The sequence below is a fragment of the Cebidichthys violaceus genome, unplaced genomic scaffold (assembly GCF_023349555.1).
Source record: "Cebidichthys violaceus isolate CVI_PGR_0920_01 unplaced genomic scaffold, fCebVio1.0.p SCAF_6, whole genome shotgun sequence".
Lineage (NCBI taxonomy): Eukaryota > Metazoa > Chordata > Actinopteri > Perciformes > Stichaeidae > Cebidichthys > Cebidichthys violaceus.
The window spans coordinates 18,549,161-18,571,558 of NW_027176816.1; the positions used below are offsets into that span (position 1 = coordinate 18,549,161).

The following is a 22,398-nucleotide window of genomic DNA, read 5'->3' on the forward strand; positions in this document are numbered from 1 at the left end:
TGAATCACACGTGATGACGCTTGAATCACTTTCCTAGTAAATGATTCACTAAATGAAAAGACATGGAACAGTTGTGTGATCAAATTGTCGAAGGCTGGCAGTAATTATATGAAAAAGAAGATATTGCCAAAAAGGATTTACAGATATTTAAGGGACAACATTTTGAACAAATCATATAACGGCAACAGGTCAAGGCAACAAAACAAAGGTTAGGTCTAGGCAGCTTCACCTGTCATGAAAAGTAAAAAAATAATGATAAAATGAAATAAAAATGTATATTTCTCTACTGATCTGTGCTATAAATGTAATTTCTGTATGATTCCAATAATTTTCATTATCAAAATCTCTGAATTAGCGCATGTCCTGTTCAAACAGAGGAGACAGGAGGTGAGACAGTGACCAGCTGTTCCTCACCTCAGACTGTGAATCCTCACTAACTGGGTTGAGATCGTGTCTTTTGCTTTCTCATTGTTTGTCATCACTGTAATATCTGTAGACACTTTTATTATATGTCCTTTCTTTACATAGAATAGGTAATGTAGTTCACGTCTGTGTAGAACATATTTAGTATTGCTGGTCTGACATTAAACCGCAGTGAAAAAGCACAGACGGGCAAACAGTACCTCTGCCTCACTGAAGGGGGCGTGCGAGAGCCCACGGGTCGGGTTTAGCTTGTTCTGTCGTTGCTCTTCTTCTACGCTTCTCTTCTTCTTCTATTTTGCTTTGACAGCAAAAATATAAGATTCATGTCTCAAAGAACAGGGACATATGACCAAATCAACAGCAATTCAACGTCGGACAGGTAAACACCTCTTATGTGTTTGTTGTTCTCTTTATACATCCGGGGTTGTTGCGCACATTATCGCGGAATCTCACGATTTTCGCGGGTGGCGCCCGCGAGCAACAAAAAGAACGTTAGGTCTACGCAACAAAACGAACGTTAGGTCTACGCAACAAAACGAACGTTAGGTCTACGCAACAAAAAGAACGTTCGGTCTACGCAATAAAACCACACAGTTAGGTTCTCGTAAAAACATCACAAATAGGACTTCCCAATAACTCAACAACACGAACAAAGGTTTCGACCACCGTTGTGGTTGAAAGTCCTGTGTTCCTTTGGTACTAGGGGGCACTCGGCTTGTGGTACATTTGAAAAACTGTCTCTTTCCACAAATCATGACCCGGTTACTCAAGATAGGGTGAACGTGGGTAAGTGGAGAGCAGGGCCACCCTCAATCAGAGGGTCGGCAGTTCGATCCCCGGCTCCTGCTCTGCTAGTCTCATGTCAATGTGTCCTTGAGCAAGACACATTGACCCCAAAATTGCTCCTGCGTCTACGGTGTGTAGATAGATACTGAATTGTAAGTCGCTCTGGATAAAAGCGTCCGCTAAATGACTGTAATGTAATGTAATCCACAGACCTTGTTGTGAGCAGTTGCAAATGCATTTTTGAGTGCCGTCGACTTCCATTATATTGGAGGGAAGACTCCAGCTCTGCTGCCGATACCTCCAACACCAGGCAACCTACCCCAAAATCATCTCCATTGATACAGGTAAGAGGGAAATATGTATTTTTGATTTGGGGGTTTACCATCCCTTTAAGGCGTCGATTTAATGTTGAGCTTGAGCCCAGAAATGTCTCCCATTTTAATGCCACATTCATGCATATTGTAGTTACTGTAATTACTAGTTTCTGACATTTAAATTGTGGCTTATTAACAAAACATCCTCAGGTTAAAAGTAGCCCCTGACTGGCTGAGTTAGGAGAAACTCCTATAAATAAATAAATAACAAACACTGATTCTTTACCTCGGCCATCCTTCATTAAACGCAAATGTTGGGCTCTATTGTCATTTCTTTTTAAACCGTAACAGGACCAATGCAGGGGTCAGACAACCATCTTGTTCATAGTGCATGGCTATGGCTTCACGAGAAACTTTTTTCAGTCTTTTTTTTTTTTTTACATTTAATTTCTTTGTGACTATAAGTACTTATAGGTACTTTTCAATCAATCACAAATCATGTGAATGCTGTGATGTCATAAGCACATTTCTCATCCATACCACGAAACGTACCAAAAAAATATGATCTTAATGTAAGTATTCAACTAGGGTGGTTTGATATGTGATAGTTAGTTAGTTTATTAGTTTTACCCTTGGGGTGTCTGCCCTTAATTAGTGGCATTGATCCCAGCTGTGAAATGTCCAAGAGAGCAGTCAGCTGCTAGAAACATGAGAGGATCCACAGAGCAAGAAAACCCCTCTCAGGTCTGTGGACTGAAACTTCATCAGCTGTTATCAATGAGCAGAAGTCAGAATGAAGGCTCTACACAGGTGTGTCTACTTCTTGTGCTTGGTTAGACCTCTCCTCAGGGCTGTGTGACTGTTGGACATCTACCTCACTCTCCTGTTGACTGTGTTGCACCTGTTATTGTGGGACAATCCACACCTTTTTTTTTATCAATTTGAATCAATTTCCAGCACAACGCCGCTCAACTTCAGCCTGAGGAGACGTCTAATCAGATCGACTGGAAACACCCCTGGGTGCGAACAGAGCCTTCAACTAGCTGCGTCGGCATTTTTGCCTAATTTACAGAAAATACTGCATTTAAGGGCGAACCGGTTTTCAAAGCACGCTGTAGTGTTTTAGAGGAAGACGAGAGCCCCAGTAAAGATTTATGTTAAGTTACAGCTAGGCACTGAATGTAATAGTAAAATAAACAATGTCGAAATACGCCTCAGCTTAAGAATCTTCGACTCAATTAAGATTGGTACTAACAATGTCACAGTTTGGATTAATACCAGCTTTATCAGCAGACAAACAAACTGAAGAGAGTTCTGTTCTCCCCGTGTATGAGGTCTCATAACAGCCGTGTGACCATCCGTCGTTATTTGCATTTCCTTTTCATCATTTACCAACACTGATCAAAGCCGTTACCCCGTACCGTAACACTGCTCTTGTGGGTTATCATTGTGTGAACGCGTTTAATGATCCAACTCTTGCTAAAGCATCATCAGGATATGCAACGGTAAAGCTGCAGGTCACTGTAGCGAAACTGAAAAGATCAAGCCGCATCTCCGAATTTGGGCCCGAAACGGGCTATAAATATTCCCAGGGCCCTTAATTGCACGTTAACGTGTTCTTTTTGGAGGAATTAAGTGTTCCTGACTGACCAGGCAAAGGCACACAGACCTCATTAAAACAAAAAAAGGCAGGAGGAAGGAGGAAGGAGGAAGGAAGGGAAAACAAGAGAGGCAGTTTAACAAGAGAGGCGGGAGACAAAGAGGGTGTGGCGCCAGTATGAGTCTTCGCGCCGATCATCATCCGCTTTTACCAAAACAACAAGAATCTCGTGAATAGTTTGAAGACGGTTTTATTTTATTTAGACATATATTGACTCATGTGCTGTATGCATCACTCTAATCTAATTCTCAAGGGATTTTTCTCTCTTTAGTCAGTCATACAGTCAACTCATTCAGTCAACTCAGTTTTTTTTGTAAAGCACCACGATGTATGTACTTCAAGTAAATGCTCCTTAAAATAAAAATAAAAAAAAGAGCCTGTAAACTAGTGTAGAAGAGACAAACGTACCAATCACTGTCCGAGATGGAAGTCTTGCTTGAACTGCAGGTTAAGTGTTCTACAGTGACGGCTATAACAGAGGCGCCCTTAGAATAACATCCGGGGGGGGAAAAGCATGAAACACAAAAACTGATCCAACTTGACCTGTATTGTCAATTTCTGTGTATTCTCTGTAAGCGAAAGCTCTTCGTTGGTTTAGTTGGTCCAGAAATGTCCTCTTTCTCCACGTGAGCCCTGCATCCTCATCATCAAGATGCCTTTTTGAATATTATCAAACAGTCCTTGTCTCCTAAAATCCCATTTGCATCAAAGTCCATGTGATTTAGAACGACAGTGACGGTGGCATGGAGCGGATCACAGTCACTCTATTCAGCAGCTGGAAAGACACCAAAAAAAGAAAGACATTTAAGAGACACATCTGACATATTCATCTTTGGATGTTGGACATATGAATGAAATCATTTTAATAACAACGGAGACATCAATGGATCGCTGACTCTCAACGTCAACGCGTCTTTTTAGTTCATTTCATCTTTGGAAAAATAACTGAAATAAATGTCACTTTTTTTAGTCATAATATGCTAGAATCAACATACAAAATTACAAAATCAGAACTTGATTTAAATGTAATAATACAATGTGATGCATGGGTGTTAAACTGAGGTTCAGTGTTGACGTATACGGGGGGGGGTGGTCATTACATTACATTACAGTCATTTTTTTAATTTATTTTTTTGGTGATCACAATAAATAGCTGTCACGCTGTCTCAGTTATTAGACGAATGCTATGGGGGTTACATTACATTACATTAGTCAACAGTCTTTTTTTTTTTTTTTTTAATGGGTCACAATAAATAGCTGTCACTCTGTCTCAGTTATTAGACGAATGCTGTAAGAAATTAACGTGCACTCAAAAAAAAATTCATCCCCCCACGATTCTTAAAGCCAGCCACTCTCATTTCATACACAACGTGCACAGGGACTACTTTTTCTCTTTTGGTCCAAAACGGAGTTCTTTTTAAAAGTCAAGTGTCCTCTGACATGCCAGTGAAGGTTAGTCCTCGGAGACCACACTCTGCCGACTGTGGGGCTCAGTCAAAAAGGACTTCATTAGTCTGGAGCTGGAAACATTATCCACCTCCCCGGGTCGGTCTAATGATAGGTTGCTGGGCTTCATGCATACCGGTAATGAAGGAAGAAGCGGTTTGTCATGGATATGTATCAAATACAAACAAAACTTCAACTCCCATCTCTTCGGACTTTAGTTGTTTACATGGAATGAAGGCTAAATCAGGGTTGTAATGATACAAAACTTTTTTTTTCCAAACCCAAGACATGGGGGAGGTGCTTTTTCGTGCAGGGGTTCAAGCGTACGGCTTCACCTGTGTCTGTGTGTGTGTGTGTGTGTGTGTGTGTGTGTGTGTGTGTGTGTGTGTGTGTGCGTGCATAAATCAGCTCTCACCTCCTCCATCACTTCCAGTGGTTTATGGGAGCCCAGCGGGGAGCCACATCAGCCTCCCCTTTGATGGTGACACACATGATTCATGGCTTTTTGGAGGCAGTTTGTTTTCATTACGCCTCCTCGTCAGCCCGCTGTAGCTGCATCACGGTCTCGTGCAACGCAAGCAAATTTGGGCCAGAACGAGAGGAAAGAATTTCAAGAGGAGAGGTTTTTTTTGGCACCAGAAGAAACAAAGGGGCTTGGTTTGGGTACAAAGAGGAGAAACTTAAGTCTGAACGGCGGCTGGCTACTTTTTCCACCGTCTCTCGTGTTCAGGGGCGGCCAGGGATTCATGATATGTCAGTCTTGGCAAAGTGGGGGTTGAAAGGGTACGAAGAAGTCAAAGGTCCAATCTCTCTTGGAACATCCAATTTTGTCTTTCCAGTCCTGACTTCCCTCGGATTCTTTCTCTGCATTTTCTCGTTGCTGCTCTTTAAATATTACACAAAACTTCATACACTTGCTAGCCTGAGGCAGAAATAAAGTTAAATAAAAGTATTAAATGAAGTTTAAATGTGGCTCAAAGTATGCACATCTATGAAGATGACGATAGTGATGGCGTCTTTTTAAAAAAAAAGAAAAAAAAAAAAAGAGCTAGGAATCATACACTGAGCACAATGTCCCCTTCGACATTATCATTGGCTCCCTTGAGCAGTAATAGCTGCTTTTGGCAAGCAAAACAATCAAATTATTAGAATCCATCTGCTATGTCGCCAGACAGCGATGAAATCACTTCACGAAGTGATAGTGGCTTAAAAATCAGCTCCGTCAGAAATGATCACGCTCGAGTGTCAAATAGTCTTTCCATCATCCTTGAGGCAAACAGATCTAAACTGAGGTGTTAGATGGTCCGCTGGTGAACAGGCGCTATCGTGTGGAATTTACCATCTGATTTAGGGCAAACAGTCAAAAGACGAACCTTCGCTTCCAGGCAGGGCTAGTGACCAGCAGACATGGTGGACCAGGCCCCCTCCATCCTCCACACAGAGAAGGCGTAGCTCAGTCTCTCGTGGGCCAGGTAGTTACATCCAGCCATCTTAGTGTCCATCTCGTCATTCTGCAGAACTTGGTACAGAAAGTCAATGTAGCGCGACGCCAACTTCAGGGTCTGGATCTTGCTCAGTTTGTCAGAGGGGAGCGTCGGGATTATTTTCCGCAGCGACGCGAAGGCGTCGTTTAGAGATTGCGTCCGCTGGCGCTCCCGGATGTTGGCAATCACTCGCTGGCCGTGTGGGTCCTCGAGGGATGAGAGATCTCCAGGACTAGGATCGGGGCCAGGAGAGAGGGATGGGCCCGAGGAAGGCGGCCGATGCTGTGGACTCCTTTTGAGTCTTTTTGGTCCAGTCAGTGTGTAGATCTGGATGTCTTCCACCGGCTTGATCTTGCCGTCGTGCGCCGATGTGGTGGGAGTAACTGTGGTAACGTGATCCTCCGTGTGTGAGCCCGTCTGCCGTTTACGCCCGGCGACCCCCGGCGTGGCTACGACAACAGGACAGGCGTTAGATGGTGGTCTTACCGTGTTCTCCTCGCTGGAAACCCCCCCTCCCTCGGGGTGGTCATCATTAGACTGCTCCTCCTCTCTCATGCTTGGCCACGTTTTTTTTCTCCACTCTCCTTTATGGGACTCTCTATCCTTCACTCCTTCTCTGAATATCTCCAGTGATTCTCTCTTTCCCCCCCAATATATCTCTCCACTCCGCCTCTGCTTCTCCCGCGAGGCTGTCCTCTGTTCTGTTCGTCTTCAGGAACTCTTTCTGTGGCGTTGCGTGTTTCTCCGGGCCTTCTGCTGTGTTGTTGTTCTTCTCCAACAGTTCTCAGCGTTATGCTTTGTCACAGCTGAACATGCCAAGCAAAACGGGTAAGTAATCGGCACTCAGCCTCGGATCCCCACAGTGCTTCTTCATCCACACGTGTGGAAACCTGCCAATGATCCTCTTCGACAGTCTCTGTGAGTGTGAACTGCATCGGCAAACCAGACTCTGCTCTCATGTCCCGCTCCTGTAGCTGCATGTGAGACAACGGCAACCTGAATCTGACTTTTTAAAGGGAGGGAACCACGGAACTTTCAGCTGCCCACCCATCCGAGCCACCGATTGGTCCGGAGGACTCTTTTTGGACAGCTGAGCTTAAGACAACAGGAAGAACAAATCATGAGCGATTGGTCCGATCAAAGGGACGAGGCGGAGACAAAGGTGTGCCGTACAGCCAACCAAAGCGAGCCGTTGTGACGTTTGCCTCTTGTCATAGAAGTTGCCCAAGTTTATAGGTTCCAGATTTCCTCCAAAGCAAGTCGCTACCATCCCCCCCTCTCGCTGCCTGGCTCTCTGTCCCCCCTGCCTCCACTCTCAGCACCATCATCGGTTGCTTTCATTATAGTTCAGAGAAAAAGGAAAAAAAAATCTGTAAAAGAAGCTCCACAAATGTTTTTGTTTCTGGTTTGGAGAAGAGTCACATGGTCCATCTCTCTGCCTTATAAATAGTGAAATGTGATGATTCTTCAACACATGACATTCCAGGCAGATGGAGTAATGGTTAGAAACTAAGGTGGTAATTCTTCATTGTTCATTTTCCGTTTTTGTAGAAAAAAATGACAATGTTGTGGCCGATCTGCCATCATTAGAAATCGAGGAGGAATGGACATTGCTGTATAGAAAACCTTTTAAAAATGAAAATACATAAAGAAACACAATGGTACATTCTTTCAAACTATGGCCTCCAATCAGACTTCATTATTAAGTAAATAACTGAAACAAAATGTTTTGGTGTTCTATGACTATGAAATAAACATCTCTTTGATAAATGATTGGAAAGGGACTTGGCTGTTTCTCAGCATAAATCTGGAGGGAGGAGGTCTAATCACAGCATTAAAGAAAGACGGAGTTCTGTGGATAAGAAGGAGGCCTTTGGGACAATTTGTTGCTTTCATCCACTGAGCTACATGTAGAACAAGCCTCTGTCCAGGTCCAACGTGGACTTTGCTCTCCAAACATCTGGGCGAGCCTTTGGCATGGCCCACAGCCACACCCGGACAAGAGAAAAGTCCATTGTTTTGTTGGAAATACTTGGGTCAAAATGCTTTTGAACTGGCACAGAACTGGAAAGTCTCTCCTCTGAGTCAACGCAAAGATGGCCGTTGTCCACAACAGAAAGAGAAACATCTATTGTCCGACCACAGATGATACTATTTCTCTTGTGCACACACACACACCGCCGCTCACCATGACGCCGTCTGTTTTTTGTCGCCACAACAGTATGTTGAGTACTATCAAGCGGCAACTTCTGGGGCTGAGAAATGAAACCAATGTGGAAGGTGCAGTTCCTCAAATGGCCACTTGAGGCTGGCTCCAAAAGCGAGTCAATCCCCATAGATCCCCATGTAAAAATGTCCAAATTTACTGCAAAAATAAACATGTTTACACCCAGGTGGAAAACTGGTTTTGGTCCCTAGCTAATTTCTCCTTTCATGACGACTGTGGGGGGGGGGCACTGAACCAAATATGCTTTTGCAAAAAAACATAAGGTCAAAATTCCCAAGCTTAAGGAAAAGTTTCCGGAAATTTACCGAAAATGCTCCGCCCCTTTCCAACCCTAGGTGTGACCACCAGTTATTTCGTAATGCGATTCCCCGTGTGATTGAGATTTGCTGACGTATATGTATGACGTACATATCAGTTGCTCGGAATATTCCTCATGTTTTGTTCTTCCTGGCACCATAGCTCAGTGGTTAACATTGCTGGACGTATGCAACATCTGTTGCCCAAGCCGTGCATAGCTTGCACAACAAAGACGAGAGCAGCTGAATTTAATTACTCCAGAACTTGGCGCGGCGTTGAAAACATTCGATTGAAAGTTGGGGTTTCTGTTCACTGTGGGCAGACTGCAGACGTATATGAAAATCAAAATTCTACCTTTTGAAGATGCATCCTGCCGCTGGAAACGTATGGTTGTCTCTCTACCTCTCTACTGTTGCACAATGTGGCTGAGTAACGTGCAAAATATTGAGATAAAATGGGGTTTTGACAGGGTTTCCTCTCATCCTGTATTTGAAATGCAGTCCTCCGGGATTGACCAAGGTACTGGTCTTGACTGCAGCTGGTACCCGGGTGTGGCGCTGGGGCTGGCCATTGCTTCCAGAGATTTGCCAGCAATCGTGCAAACAAACTTGGCAGTGGACCAGCAAAGGCCAGGAGTGAGGCTGTTACCCGATTTAAATAAATATTCAACATTTGGCATAGGGGTCTCTGAAGTTCTTCCCCCAGAGCTGCTGCTGCTGCTGCTGCTGCACGCTCCTCTCCGGTGGAAACAGGAGGACCAAACGTGACCTTTCCTCGTGTCATTGGTATGCATTTTACACACGCCACAGGGTTTACATTGTCAAACAGCTTTTCACGTGTCACTTAACGGTCACGGTTATGTGGTCAACAAAGCAATGATAACGGACACATTTTAAGCAGGTTTAGGCAACAAAAAAACGCTTAGTTCAGACTGGGAAACAAAACCATCTGGTTGTGCTTTAAAATAACTACGTGAACTTAGTCAAATACTTATGTTAACAACGTAACATGAGAGCGCGAGACACGGCAAAACTATTCCTAACCTTACTTCTTTTCAAAAAAACAACACTTTAGGACACCATTCTCCTGTCCTCGTTTGACTCATCCACCTCCCCAACCACGCACCACAAACAGACTACGTCACTGGTTGAGTTACAGTTATGCGGACGCGTTTACATTGTAATCGGTACAAACGACATGGCGTGCAAACTATTTGCCTGCAAAATGACAGCAGGCTGCAGTTTGGTTGAATTTATACTGATATATAGATATATATATATCTATATATCAGTGGTGGGCTGTGTCTTTTATACCTGGGCCTTCAGTGCTGTCCTACTACAGATGAACCTCCTAATAACCTCATTATGACGCCACAGGTTATTAAGGGCGTAACAATACACGTATTCATATTGAACCGTACGCATTACAAATCGAACAATACGTTTGATTAATAATACTATTGCGTTTGGAAAATGCAGAAGCTTAAATTGTGGGAATGTTCTCTCGGTGGAGCCACTGCGCTCAACATGGCAACCCACCCAACCTAACAGACAACGCGCTGCCTGACACGCCCGCCACGGAAGAACAACATTGTACTCCGGTGACGCGCGTGTGTGTCTTCTGGGAGGCGCGCTATGCTAAACTAGCTTAGCAGGAAAACCGACAGCAGCACACGCGCTGAAAACTCTCCCCGCAGCGGAGAAACGGGGCTAAAGCAATCGCCACACAATCCCCATTTCTCCAGACCATAATATCCTGCTTTGGCCCCCAAAACAGCCCGATTCTCGTGTCGTGTGTACCCTACATTAAAACATTTTGCAAATCTTGAGTAACAGTTTCTCAAACTCTTGAGAAAACTTGGCATGAGGTCAAACAATGATCAAATTAACACAAACACAATCAGTCTGGCGTTGAACGACTAGAAATATTTACATCAGAAAGTAACAATCCGGCTCTCATACAACACTTTTTTAGTAGTCATGGAAGTTAGCGGCCATGCTCCTGAGCTCCCAAAGCCATTGCTTCTTTTTCATCTTCTTCTCTTCAACCATCGTCAGACCGCACGCCCTCTCAGTGGGCGACGGGACACCTGTGATGGATCACACCAGCCCCCTTGAAACTGTTCCCTGTTTGCTAAAAATAAATAACTCCGAGCTACAGGAGTGTGCGATGGAAAATGGATATCAGGCCTCGATATAAACACATGCATATTGGGGCAGGGAAGAGGGGAGGGGGCGGGCCGCGCTCACAATGCTTCGTCTTGTCTGGGAAGGCCCCCCGGAGGCTGACTGCGTTTGGGGAAAAAAAAGGAGAAAGAACACCGGACCCTGTCTGTTTGAACTGCATGCTCAAATGAGGACGTAGCGTAAATATTTCCACTAAGAGAAATGGGAGAATGTTATCACATGTGGAGCTTTTTTATATATATATATATATATATATATATATATATATATATATATATATATATATATGCACACATGGCACACACACACACACACACACATGAAAAGTCATGGGTTCACACAGCGTCGCACGTTTCCTCGGACACACAAATGAAGAGGATCCACTACATTAGATATTTGGTTTGTCATTTTAATACGAGTGAAGATCATTTTCCATAAAACAGCTAAGCCACCATGTTGTGGACGTGACCGGGCATTTTCACTGTCGCACGAGATACAAATGAATAATCTTAAGAATTGTCATTTTAAATGCAGTAAATGATTAATCATGTATTTAATCCAACGTGTTTTACATACTACTGACTGCTTAACATGCACCATTATAACATGTTAACTTGTTTCTTCTCAAGACGTTATTACTGTGGTTATGTTATTAATCTCACCTGAAGGAAAGGAGCAGGACGGGTCAGTGAGCTCTACTTTTCATTTAGTCTTTGACACAAATGGAGCTTATACTTACACTAGCATAACATACCACTACCACTACTACTACTACTATTAATAATGATCATAATGATCATAATAATGATCATAATAATAAAACCCTTGTCGTACTGAGAGCAGCTTACAGAGTCTTGATAAGAGAGTCTTTCTTAACTTTTCGTTTTCCTCAAAAGAGAAACCATTGAACATGTTTCTGTTTAATTTGTTCATTTATTGTTGCTTGAGTCACAGAGGTATTAGTCGTTGGGATACTTTGGCATGAAACATGTTTTATATGTTGTGTTTTTATAGATATTGAAGAAGAATGTTCTAATCAATGAGAATGAGCTGAAACCAGGAGGAGACCTCCTGGTCACCGAGGAGAACAAGGAGGAGTACATCAGGTGCATTGTTGATATGATTCTGTCATTTTGATTGGTCCACACAATAACTCACGCAGTAGATTACATGTCGGGTTGGTTTCACTCTGTGAATCCTCAGGCTATAATGCAGCACGTAGTGCTTCTGTATCGTTTGACGAGGTGGAGTGTAACGTGTGACTGTTTGCCTCTGTCGCCCCCTGCAGGCTGGTAGCAGAGTGGAGGATGTCCAGAGGAGTGGAGGAGCAGACGCAGGCTTTCTTTGAAGGCTTCAACGAGGTCCTCCCTCAGCAGTACCTGCAGTACTTTGATGCTAAAGAGCTCGAGGTATGGATGATCATTTATGGGACACATGATGTGTTATGGGACCTAAAACCGATAGATAATTGAGAATTATTATATTTTGACAGAGCGCCTATATTTTAACCGGCGCAGCTTTTCTAGCCTTTACGGCACACGGTCAGTGGTCCAGGAAACAAACCGACCAATTACATGCGTTGTAAATCACATCACGTGATGCAGCTCAGCCAATCAAATATGGGTATTCTGACACGTTTCCTGACTCCAGTGAGATGGAGACACTCGGGGCTGAGACGAGGAAAGAGAACGCAGAGCAGGTGAATAATTACGTGAGTCAGAGAAGTTGTTTCACATGATGTTCTCCAAAGAGAGGAAAGTGGTCAGAGAGACCAGAGAGACCAGAGTCTTTAACCAACAATGAACAGACTCTTGTAGGTTCATTCTTCCCACAGACAGTTTAAAACCAGTGTGTCTCATATGTTCAGAGACCATGACGATTATTAAGAGGAAACGGTGCATAGTTACAAAATCATTTCACCTCAGGTTGATAGCAGACCACCTCGAGGTGTCACTCAGAGAGAACCAGGACATTCTGATGTAGCATTTCAAAATGAAAGCCCTTCAAAATCGCATGCATGAGCTAACTTCAAATCACATTCATGAGACAATTTGTGATTTGACGTTAGCTCATGCATGCGATTTCCCTCTAAAATCTAATCTGAAATTAGACAAATTGTCTCGTAGGGTTGGATACCTGGAGGGAAGAGGAGTTCATGAGAATCAATTAAATAATGTCATTTTGATATTAATAAAGGGTTTACCTTGTTTCATTCATGCCTTATGCAAACATGTACTGTATGCAGCTTCTAACTTCTACGCCTAAAGATGATATTTCTATCTCTTTATGTAATCTATTGGTCCTGCAGACATGATTTCTAGTCGTCTCAGGTATGACTACAAAAGAGTCGATCATCCAACAGCAATATTTCCACATCTGGGTGACCACCAATATGTAATGTATTCAATCTGATCACTCATTTTTGTACACATCAAGTGGGAAAGGAGGTTTTATTATTTCTACAACTTCACAACAATATCACAAGCAATGTCCCGTCATCTGTGTTCAGATGAGAGTGATTACTGGTGATATTCACTCACCAGAATGTGACAGGATGTGGGCCTTGAGTTTGTCTGGCCTGTTGAATTCTTTGGTGCAGCCCACATGTGTCCTGATGACAAACAAACAGACACATTGCATTAAATGAAATAACTTGTAAGACAGTCTAATAGAAAAGAATCAAAAGAACAAAAAGGACAGAAAAGCACAAATGAGGAGGAAAAGGAGAAGAAGGATAGACGTAAAAGTTGAAAAGGCTTGAATGATGAAAAGCATTAAGGAGGAACGAGGGAAGTTAAATAAGCTGATAGGTCTCGTTTCCATCGGAGAGCCTCACCTAAACGGACACTTGTATTTCTTGAAGGGTTCATGGATGAGCATGTGTCGCTTCACTTTGTCCTTCCTGTTGAACGTCGCCTCACAGAGGGAGCATTTGTATGGCTTTTCACCTGGAAAACGGGATCAGCATCAAACTCTCCCCTTTACTTTCATGAATGACTTCTGAATGAAGCGATTTACAATCGGGGGGCGAATGTAACGGAAGTGTTTCCTCTGGCAAACGTCTCGCATTTGCACAGCCTTCCAACGCGTTCAGATGCTAACATTTTAGCCAGAGACACGTCAGTTAATCGGTAGTTTACTCTTTACGCATTATTCAGGTTTTATTGAGCACTTCCTTATTTTAACAATAGTTTATTCCTTCTGTCATCAATAGAGAACATACAGCAAGGAGACAGCAAGACTATCAACACATCATCCCTCGGCTACAGAACACAACAGAAATATAAGGAAATGATACGGAAATTTCCTAACCCATGAATAATAATCCTCAGATCATTTATCAAATACAGGACTTTTGTTCAGGACATCAATGTGTGCTGTATATACACACACACACACACACACACACACACACACACACACACACACACACACACACACACACACTTTAGTGGTTGAACTAACCCTTTAAGCACACAAGGTGGAGCCAGAGATGACACATATTTGCATTGCTGTGAGCATCTTTTGCATAATGTATATCTAGATTATCTTTTTGTTTACTTTTTCAAATTGTTTTTCAAGCTTCAGAGATGATTCAGGGCTCCATTTCCACTGTTTGATTCAGCGGTTTTGTTATTTCAGTGAATTAATAAATACATTTTTAATTCAATAGATTTTATTTAGTGATGGATTAATTCAATTGTAAAGTATTGTGTTATCCCTCTTTTTGTCCAAACAGATAACAAGCAGTCTCTGTCATGGCTCAAGGTTCACTTACATGCTTTTTCTGGAGTGGAAGAACATGGAAAGCTGGAACATCCGAAGTTTCATGCCGATGTGGACCAAGTGAGACGGTCAGTGAGACGGTCAGGATGGTCCGTTCTGTGCTGCTGCGGAAACATGGCAGTGCAACAGGGCTTTGAGTCTGTGTGTAGTGTTTTGAGCATCGCAAAATCACTATTCATACTAGAAATTGTAATTATTTGAAATGTAGTAAAAACAGCACACTCGCTAGACTGCAACTGCAGGACCCGACTTGGGAGGACCCGTCCTGCGAAGGAAGCATCCTTCACTTTGAGAAACACCCCATGTGTTGATATGAAGGCCTCATTCTAAGCTAACGAAAAATGCAACGAGTTATATTTTCAGGTGATTTGACACCAGTGAAAACATAGTTATGAATGTTATATTGCATTTCTAATAACGGACCCCCAGAAATGCTACACACTGGCCCTTTAACGCTGGCTTCCTGTTCTTTTAAAGAAAGTTCAGAAACTTTAAGATAATCTGGCTGGCGGCTGTCTGGCTCAGTGCCAATGTTGCTTTGTAACTGGTGAATGATGAGAATGCAAAAAAAAAAGAAAAGAAAAAGGTCTGACTTTAGAGAACAGGGTGATGACTTCTGACTGATGAAAGGGAGCTCTCTGTTCCAGGTGACTGATTCAAACACTTCACTTACATCAGTGCTGAGCAGAAGAGCCAACTCAGCAATAATGACGTGTTACAACTTTGTGTTGATCTGTAGAATAATGGAAATGTGGGATGTGTGTATTCAACGGCACATGTGCATTATAATAAATATACTGCATGCACGTGTTTGACAGTTATTAAAAAAAAAAGGGTGTTTTTGCATTTCTTAAATGTATGGCCAGTAAATGAGTAAACATGTTCTATCTATTTGAGGAGCTAAATTCTATGCTTCTATATACTCCTGAGGTCGTGTCAGGGCAGGATACAGTACCTGCAGTTATCAGTTATTTTGGAAACAGTCGGAGCACCGCTTTCAACCGGTTGGGTGTCTAATTATAGAAAACACTGAAATACTTTTGTTTCCCCCACTTGACTCTTTGTTAGTCAGACGACCTTGTTGTTGCCTCAACTGAAAAGTCCCACCGAAGGAGGCGACGGCTTACAGTCAACAGGACGACGTTCAGCGCGTGTGATCGTGCTGCGCGTGCAACACGCACAATGAGCCAAATGATGGATGAAACCAACTGTCGGTCATGTGTTTTTTATGTACCACGAAAGAGTTTTAAACACCTTCTTTGTTGGGTTGTGGCATTTTCAAGTCTACTGAAGAAAAGTAAAGCTAAAATCGGATTGGACTGAACAAGGTGTGCAGCTTTCACAAGCCTCAGGTAAGATCTGTTCTCCCGTTAAGATGGCTCAAGGCACATAACTTGCTTTCTGGTTTCCAATCTGAGCTCTGCGGGCACATGACATCCGTTGCATATTTTTACCATCAACAGCAATCCCTATGCTGGTGGAAATGTGTGGTTGCGCAGAGGACAGGGCCGCTTGGAATGGAATGCTGTCCCGCACACACGCGTAGATACGCCTTCTACCGTTCTGATAAATTGTGAACGGCAGCTGACTTTCTTGTTTGTTTTGTATACCGCCTGTATTACCTGTTGCCATCGTAGACTCACCGGCCTGGGAAGAGGAGACAGTGTGAAGAAGGGTGGAGGCGAGATAAGACGTGTCGGAGGTTTTGACAAGAGAAATAATCGGCAAGCAACAATACGACGCATCCCGCATCACCACCTCCCGCCATGTCTTCATCCAAGCCGGAGGAGCAGCTAGCCCCGGAGCTGAGCTGCCCCATCTGCCTCCAGCTGTTCTCCGATCCGGTGGTTCTCCCCTGTGGCCACAACTACTGTCTGGCCTGCATCCGCATGACCGTCAAAGAGACGCCTCTCCGTTGCCCGGAGTGCCGCGAGGAGTATCAGGGTTTGGACTCCCTGAGGAAAAACTTCAAGCTCTGCAGCATCATCGAGGGCGACCAAGCCACCGCGCCGCAGCTGGACAGGCGGCCCGAGCGCTCCGTGAGGACGGCGGAGGTCCTCTGCGACTACTGCATCGACAAAAAGACGCCGGCCGTGAAGACCTGCCTGAGGTGCGAGGTGTCGCTGTGCTCCGGGCACCTCCAGAGACACCAGGAGAAGGAGTGGCACAGTGAGCACACTGTGGTGGAGCCCCTGACCGAGCTGGGGACCAAAAGCTGCGCCAGCCACCGGCGTCCCCTCGAGTACTTTTGCTCCAGCGACATGAGCTTGATGTGCGGCACGTGCTTCTTAGAAGGCCTTCACCAGAACCACGATGTCCTCACCTTCAGCGCGGCCGAAGAGGAGATGAGACGGGCTTTGGAGAACCGCAGCATGGTAGTTCTGTTGTTTCTATTTGTGTTCTCCAGACTTGTTCACACTGTGATGTTGTAGCATTAGTTTTGCGAACGTCTAAAATATTGTGAATTGGTGATAAAGTAAAAGACATGGTAATGTTCTATTTTACGGTCCGATTTTTTAATAATTTCCTGAAAATAACTTATTATAGGGAAATGAATACAAACCGATAACCCAGAGATTTCTTTCGTCAGGTGAACATGCAAGCTCACAACGAATAACGTTCCTATTTGTACATTTATGTAATAATGTATACATTAATGAATGTTTATCATATGCTTATGTTGAAATACAACTCTTTATTTCAAGGAAACTCCTAGATTATCTTTAATTGGCATTAAATTAGATTGTTCTTTCCAGAAAACGTATGCAGACTTTTACAGAACTTTAAGATAATTTGGCTGGCGGCTGTCTGGCTCAGTGCCATTGTTGCTTTGTAACTGGTGAATGATGAGAATGCAAACAATGGTCTGACTATAGAGAACGGGGTAATGACTTCTGACAGGATGAAAGAAGGGAGTTATGTGTTCCAGGGAACTGATTCAAACACTTCAATCACATCAGTGCTGAGCAGAAGAGCCAACTCCTCTCACCAAAGAGTCACAGCGACTTACAAGAAAAAGTGTTGAACACAGAAATCTGAAAGTGTCACTTCTGTGTTTTGCAGGCGGTTTCTTGCAGGCTGCAGATGACCGAGAGTCTCCTTAAGAAGACGGAGCAGGACCAGGGAGCGTCTGAGACTATAGGGGACAAACTGGTCAACAAGGCGCTCACTGTCATGGACAGTATGGCTGCTCTAGTGGACAGGTAACATATACTGAAGGTGTGCTGGTATTGATGCTGCCTTTTAAAAAGTCACACAGGGTGCCCTAGAGCAGGTGTATTCAAAGATTCAAGAGTCCTACTGTATGAAGACATGAGTCACAGTAGATGTATAACAGCACCGTTCAGCCCTTCATTGTTATTTGTAGACAATAACACTAATCTTAATCTCTTTAGAAATGTCACAGCCAGAAAACGAAAAAAAAACAAAACTAAAACCTGTTGCTTTTCGTGACGGTGATGCTCACTAATGGTGAAAGATAAAAGATGATATCACATTCTATGGAATTGTTACATAGGCTATTAAAAGACATGACATTGAAAATGGATATTAGATAAAATAAAGGAATAGAAATGTCTTCATCTTTAATTAGTTAATTTAAAAACAACCAATCCTAATGTACACGATGAGTAAAACAATGTACTATGTTGTACTGTTTTTTTGGGGGGTTTTTTTGGAATACTCTCCCTTTACTATAACTTTAAGAACACGTGTACAGTCATTCACGCAGGATTTACAGTAAATATGTGCATCAGATTAGCAGAAGCGGCTCCTCTTTCAGGCTTGAAGAGCAGGTTCAAGCGGTGACTTCTCGTGCCAGATTTGTGCTTCGTGACAGATGGATCAAATGAAGAGCAGGTTCAAGCGGTGACTTCTCGTGCCTTTCGCTTCGTGACAGATGGATCCAGTTTTTCAGCCTTTTTTTTAGACTGCCAGTAAACATAATAGCGTTCAAATGTCATAGACTATTTGACAATAGCTCTAAAATTGGACTTGAACATTGTTTACGTCATTGTTTTAGTGTTTAAAGCTTTGATTTCCTTACATGTAAAAGAAAGTAAAACTGTATCAGGACCGGTTCTTTAGGACCGTAAGCTTTAAGTGGTGAATTATTGTAAAGGAGAATTAGGCTTCTTGTGCTATTTAGCTCACGCAGTCTGTAGATATCGGTTATTTTGGGGGCTTTTCTCTCCCGTTTCTTCTCTTTTGTTATACTCCACACCTAAATACTCTCTCCCAGCCACATCACTGGTCTATTAGCTGTGAAACAGCAGTGCCATTCACAGTTAAACTTGACAACGGAAGCTCCGCGCGAAAACTTAACGTTGAGGGTTCACAGCTTGGAATCGACCTCGGTCCTTATCGACATACAGGAGTACAAGCAACGCTAGTAATAATAGGAAAAATAAATATTAAAAAAACTCCAACAACGGTATGTAAAATCCTCAGGCGGAAAATTGTGATGTTTGCTAACCAGTGCTCCAAGCTACCCTTATTTTGACGCTTGTCGTGTTGTGTTCAGGTACAGCGAGCGTCTGCGCGTGCTGTTGGAGGAGGAGAGGTGCATGCGCAGGAAAGGCTGGCAGTTTGAACTGGGCGTACTCGAAGATCAACAGCAGCAGTTCGTGGAGGCCCAGCGAAGTGCCAAGGAGGCCCTCAGCGAGACGGACGCCTGCATCTTCATACACAGGTACGACACGCATCCAAACTGCTCCTACAACCCTCCTCTAAAGCCCAGCGAAAGAAATAGTAACTCAACATGACAGAGAATATTCACCCTGCAAACTTGCTTACATTGTCCCAGAGCGTATTGATTGATAAGAACACAAATAAAGAGGTTAGTCAACACATGCACCATGAAAATGAATTGCATTCGCATGATCAGCTTTACAAGCTGAGTAAAATAGAATTTTAAAAAAACGTGCAAGATGAACATGTGCAATATTAGCGCTTGTGAAATATAAGATAAGCAGATGAATCCACACACTCAGCCTGCATAAGTAAAGACGTGTGTCGCAAAGAACCAAAGCGCAGCACATAGCAGCAACAATCCTCACCCGAGGGAATCCTTCTGCTCTCCAGGTTCATGCTGATCGAACCTAAGCTGAGAGAAGCCACGACCGGCACCATTCCCTCCGTGATCCCCTCGAAAGCACCGCTCAACACCAAGCATCTCCAGGCGGGCCTCAAAACCCCAGACTTCCGCTCAGAGATGACCGGCCTCCTGGATTCCCTCCACACACTCCTGAACCCCCTGGACCTCACCTTCAACTTCAACACCGCCCACCCCTGCCTGTTGGTCTCCAGCGATCAGCGCACGGTGAAGTACAACACCGCCAAGCTGCCGTACGCCGAGCACCCAGAGCGTTTCACGAGCGCGCCTCAGGTGCTTTGCGGCCAGGGGTTCTCAAGCGGGGATCACGTGTGGGTGGTGGAGGTGGGGGCCAACACCATGTGGTCGCTGGGCGTGTGTTACAAGAGCATCCCTCGCCGTGGGGACCACAGTCGTTTCGGTCACAACTCGGTTTCCTGGCGGCTGCAGTGGAAAAACGGCAAGCTGACGGCGTGCCAGTCCTCCTGCAACGTGGCTCTGGGGGAAATGACCCATCACCCGCTGAGGATCGAGATAGCGCTGGACTACGAGGCGGGGACGCTGATGTTCCACAACGTCAAAGGGCGCAGGGAGCACCTCCACACCTTCAGGGTAGTGTTCAAGGAGCCGGTCTATCCGGCGTTCAGTATACATTCGAACACACCACAGTCCTGGATCACGCTGCACAATGGGATGTAATGTAAATCAGTAACTTGCCTGGGCATCGCCAGAGTAAAGTTTCACATACAGGTGACCAAAAGAGCTTTGCCAGAGTATCAAATCTTATAAGTGCAGAAATAAAAAGTTATTCATGCTTTAATTTCAATTGGATTGTTTTAGTGCTCTTTTTACTGGTTTACCAAAACGGAAAATTTAAAAAATATCTTGACTTTTAACCAAAACGAGGAAGAGGGAGCATATTGCTTCGGTTTTAGACTCCAGCGGATCCCAGTTGCTTTTAGAAAATATGTTAATGTTCTTTTACTTCTTTGTAATAAAGTAAAAGAACCATGAATAGCTTTTATTTTTTAAGACACCAATGATTTGTGGGCCGGCCTACAATGCAGACACTCTGTAATCCTGTTTGTTTGTTAATCCTTCAAAAGCGCTCCGATCTTTAACTGCTGGGTTTTTAAATACACACAATTATGCAGCTGAAAATCGATCATTTGGCATGTTTATTTCTAATAATTCCTTCATTTCTATTATTGTTAATGGTCTCTGTTTTTTTTAAGCCTTCACACATGTATTTTCTCAACTTTTTTTCTTTGTATTGTCTATTTTTATTGTCTTTATGCCTTTGTTTAAATGTGTTGCAAATTACTTTGAGCTACATCTCTTGTATACAAAGTGTTTTCTAAATTAAGTGCGTTATTAATAATATTATTATTATCTGTTATATCCCACAACTTTACAATTATTTTTTTTTAAATCAACCACTGGGAAATAATACTTTAAAATGCCGTGCTATGATACAAAGCCATGAGGGCATTATGGAACTGGAGCATTTAAATCACAAGATAATTTGTTTACAAAAACATGTTTTTTTTATTCATGATTAGAGTGAATTTTGTGGAGTATATAGATCAATACGGGTGTTCCATGAATGGGTGTTTTTGGTCATCTGTTTATCTGAGATGCTAAGATTTCTTATGTTTCCATTCGTCTGTGTATTAAAAGTTAACTGAATGTCTCTTGAATGTTGCATGTTTTGCTTTTTATGTTCTTTATATACAGTAAACATTGATGTGTGTGAACACTGACATTTAGGCAGGATATGAGACATACTTATTAAGTTTATGCAACAATAAAACTATTATGATGATGCCTATGTATCCATATCTGTATGTTTGACAGTTTCTATGGGTCTTCTATGTGGAACATGATTGGCTCTTGACAGTTCATTAATTCAAGGGTGCTTTAGTTGACATTAAGGTTGCCAGGTTGGGCTGTAAATAGGAAACTAACTGAGATTCGACCGTTTTTATTCAACCTAAATGCGCTTTGACACTTATACAGAAACGTGTTGATAGCTCTGAATAATTAAAGTTACTTGTCTTATTAATTTATTGGTAGAAAAAGCTACTCCCAGTTTTACAATCATCTGTTAGAGGGGGATGGTTTAGGACGAATCTGGCAACCCAGTTCCCATCTGTCACACATTTTGTCATTGGGCAGGACATCAATTCATGCTACTAACTTAATTCTACGCAAGGTCCTCAGCAAAGCTGTCGCTTCAGACCAGCAGGTATGGGGTCGGGAGAGAGTACGACCAGAAAGGTGTCCTTTGGTGTCGACGATGAGGACAGAGTCAGGATTCTTCGTGGAGTCAAGGTAATGCTAATTTAGCTAGCGTTTGATAAGCCGTGCTAACATTACTTTAGTGGTACGCCTAGTGCTATCTAGCCGTTAGCATGTTGCAACCAATAGACTGTATACAAGAACAACACAGCAACGTTGACTTAGCAGTGATTCTGAGTCAAACTGACGTTATGTCAACAACCCGTGAAGCGACTGCCGGAGTGATGAGGATGTAAAGGGATGCAGAGGCTGGGGCAGGTTGATGTACCACCTGAAATATTACCCTGTGTCGTTGCGCCAGACTTCAGTCGTAATAAGCTGCAGTTAAAAGTATGCCTTGCTTATCGGCAAAAGAGCATACCTGGCAGATGACCAAACGTCATTTAGAAACCTCCA

The 22,398-nt window shown here is 43.3% G+C and overlaps 4 protein-coding genes across 5 annotated transcripts in view; 3 read left to right on the forward strand and 1 right to left on the reverse strand.

The window, feature by feature from the left end:
* Positions 1–714: 714 nt before the first annotated feature.
* On the forward strand, positions 715–12,295 carry LOC137889117 (E3 ubiquitin-protein ligase SMURF2-like). The gene is made up of 4 exons (XM_068732752.1): positions 715–802; positions 1,420–1,553; positions 11,838–11,929; positions 12,112–12,295. The coding sequence occupies exons 1-4, from the start codon at positions 769–771 to the stop codon at positions 12,293–12,295; spliced, it is 444 nt and encodes a 147-aa protein (XP_068588853.1). The 5' UTR covers positions 715–768.
* LOC137889021 (twist-related protein 2-like) lies at positions 3,414–7,026 on the reverse strand. The gene is made up of 2 exons (XM_068732586.1): positions 5,045–7,026; positions 3,414–3,958 (listed from the first exon to the last, which is right to left on the reverse strand). Exon 1 carries the CDS (start codon positions 6,666–6,668, stop codon positions 6,021–6,023), a length of 648 nt encoding a protein of 215 aa, XP_068588687.1. The 5' UTR covers positions 6,669–7,026; the 3' UTR covers positions 3,414–3,958; positions 5,045–6,020.
* Positions 12,296–16,265: 3,970 nt separating the features above from the next.
* On the forward strand, positions 16,266–21,509 carry LOC137889020 (E3 ubiquitin/ISG15 ligase TRIM25-like). The gene is made up of 4 exons (XM_068732585.1): positions 16,266–16,984; positions 17,673–17,812; positions 19,132–19,299; positions 19,692–21,509. The coding sequence occupies exons 1-4, from the start codon at positions 16,376–16,378 to the stop codon at positions 20,398–20,400; spliced, it is 1,626 nt and encodes a 541-aa protein (XP_068588686.1). The 5' UTR covers positions 16,266–16,375; the 3' UTR covers positions 20,401–21,509.
* A 339-nt stretch (positions 21,510–21,848) lies between these two features.
* chchd6a (coiled-coil-helix-coiled-coil-helix domain containing 6a) overlaps positions 21,849–22,398 on the forward strand; it is a 68,120-nt gene continuing 67,570 nt past the window's right edge. For both annotated transcript variants that reach the window (XM_068733540.1, XM_068733541.1), the window contains exon 1: positions 21,849–22,035. In XM_068733540.1, coding sequence (XP_068589641.1) covers positions 21,952–22,035 — 84 coding nt within the window. In that variant the 5' untranslated portion in view covers positions 21,849–21,951. The remainder of the gene's footprint in view (positions 22,036–22,398) is intronic.

What these genes read in the sequence shown, in the direction of transcription:
- LOC137889021 (XM_068732586.1), bottom strand. Translation starts at nt 6,668, where the DNA reads ATGAGAGAGGAGGAGCAGTCTAATGATGACCACCCCGAGGGAGGGGGG.
- LOC137889117 (XM_068732752.1), top strand. Translation starts at nt 769, where the DNA reads ATGACCAAATCAACAGCAATTCAACGTCGGACAG. An exon ending in AGCAATTCAACGTCGGACAG is followed by an intron (nt 803 to 1,419) that starts GTAAACACCTCT and finishes TGTAATCCACAG; the next exon opens with ACCTTGTTGTGAGCAGTTGC. An exon ending in AACAAGGAGGAGTACATCAG is followed by an intron (nt 11,930 to 12,111) that starts GTGCATTGTTGA and finishes CGCCCCCTGCAG; the next exon opens with GCTGGTAGCAGAGTGGAGGA.
- LOC137889020 (XM_068732585.1), top strand. Translation starts at nt 16,376, where the DNA reads ATGTCTTCATCCAAGCCGGAGGAGCAGCTAGCCCCGGAGCTGAGCTGC. An exon ending in CTTTGGAGAACCGCAGCATG is followed by an intron (nt 16,985 to 17,672) that starts GTAGTTCTGTTG and finishes TGTGTTTTGCAG; the next exon opens with GCGGTTTCTTGCAGGCTGCA. An exon ending in ATGGCTGCTCTAGTGGACAG is followed by an intron (nt 17,813 to 19,131) that starts GTAACATATACT and finishes TGTTGTGTTCAG; the next exon opens with GTACAGCGAGCGTCTGCGCG.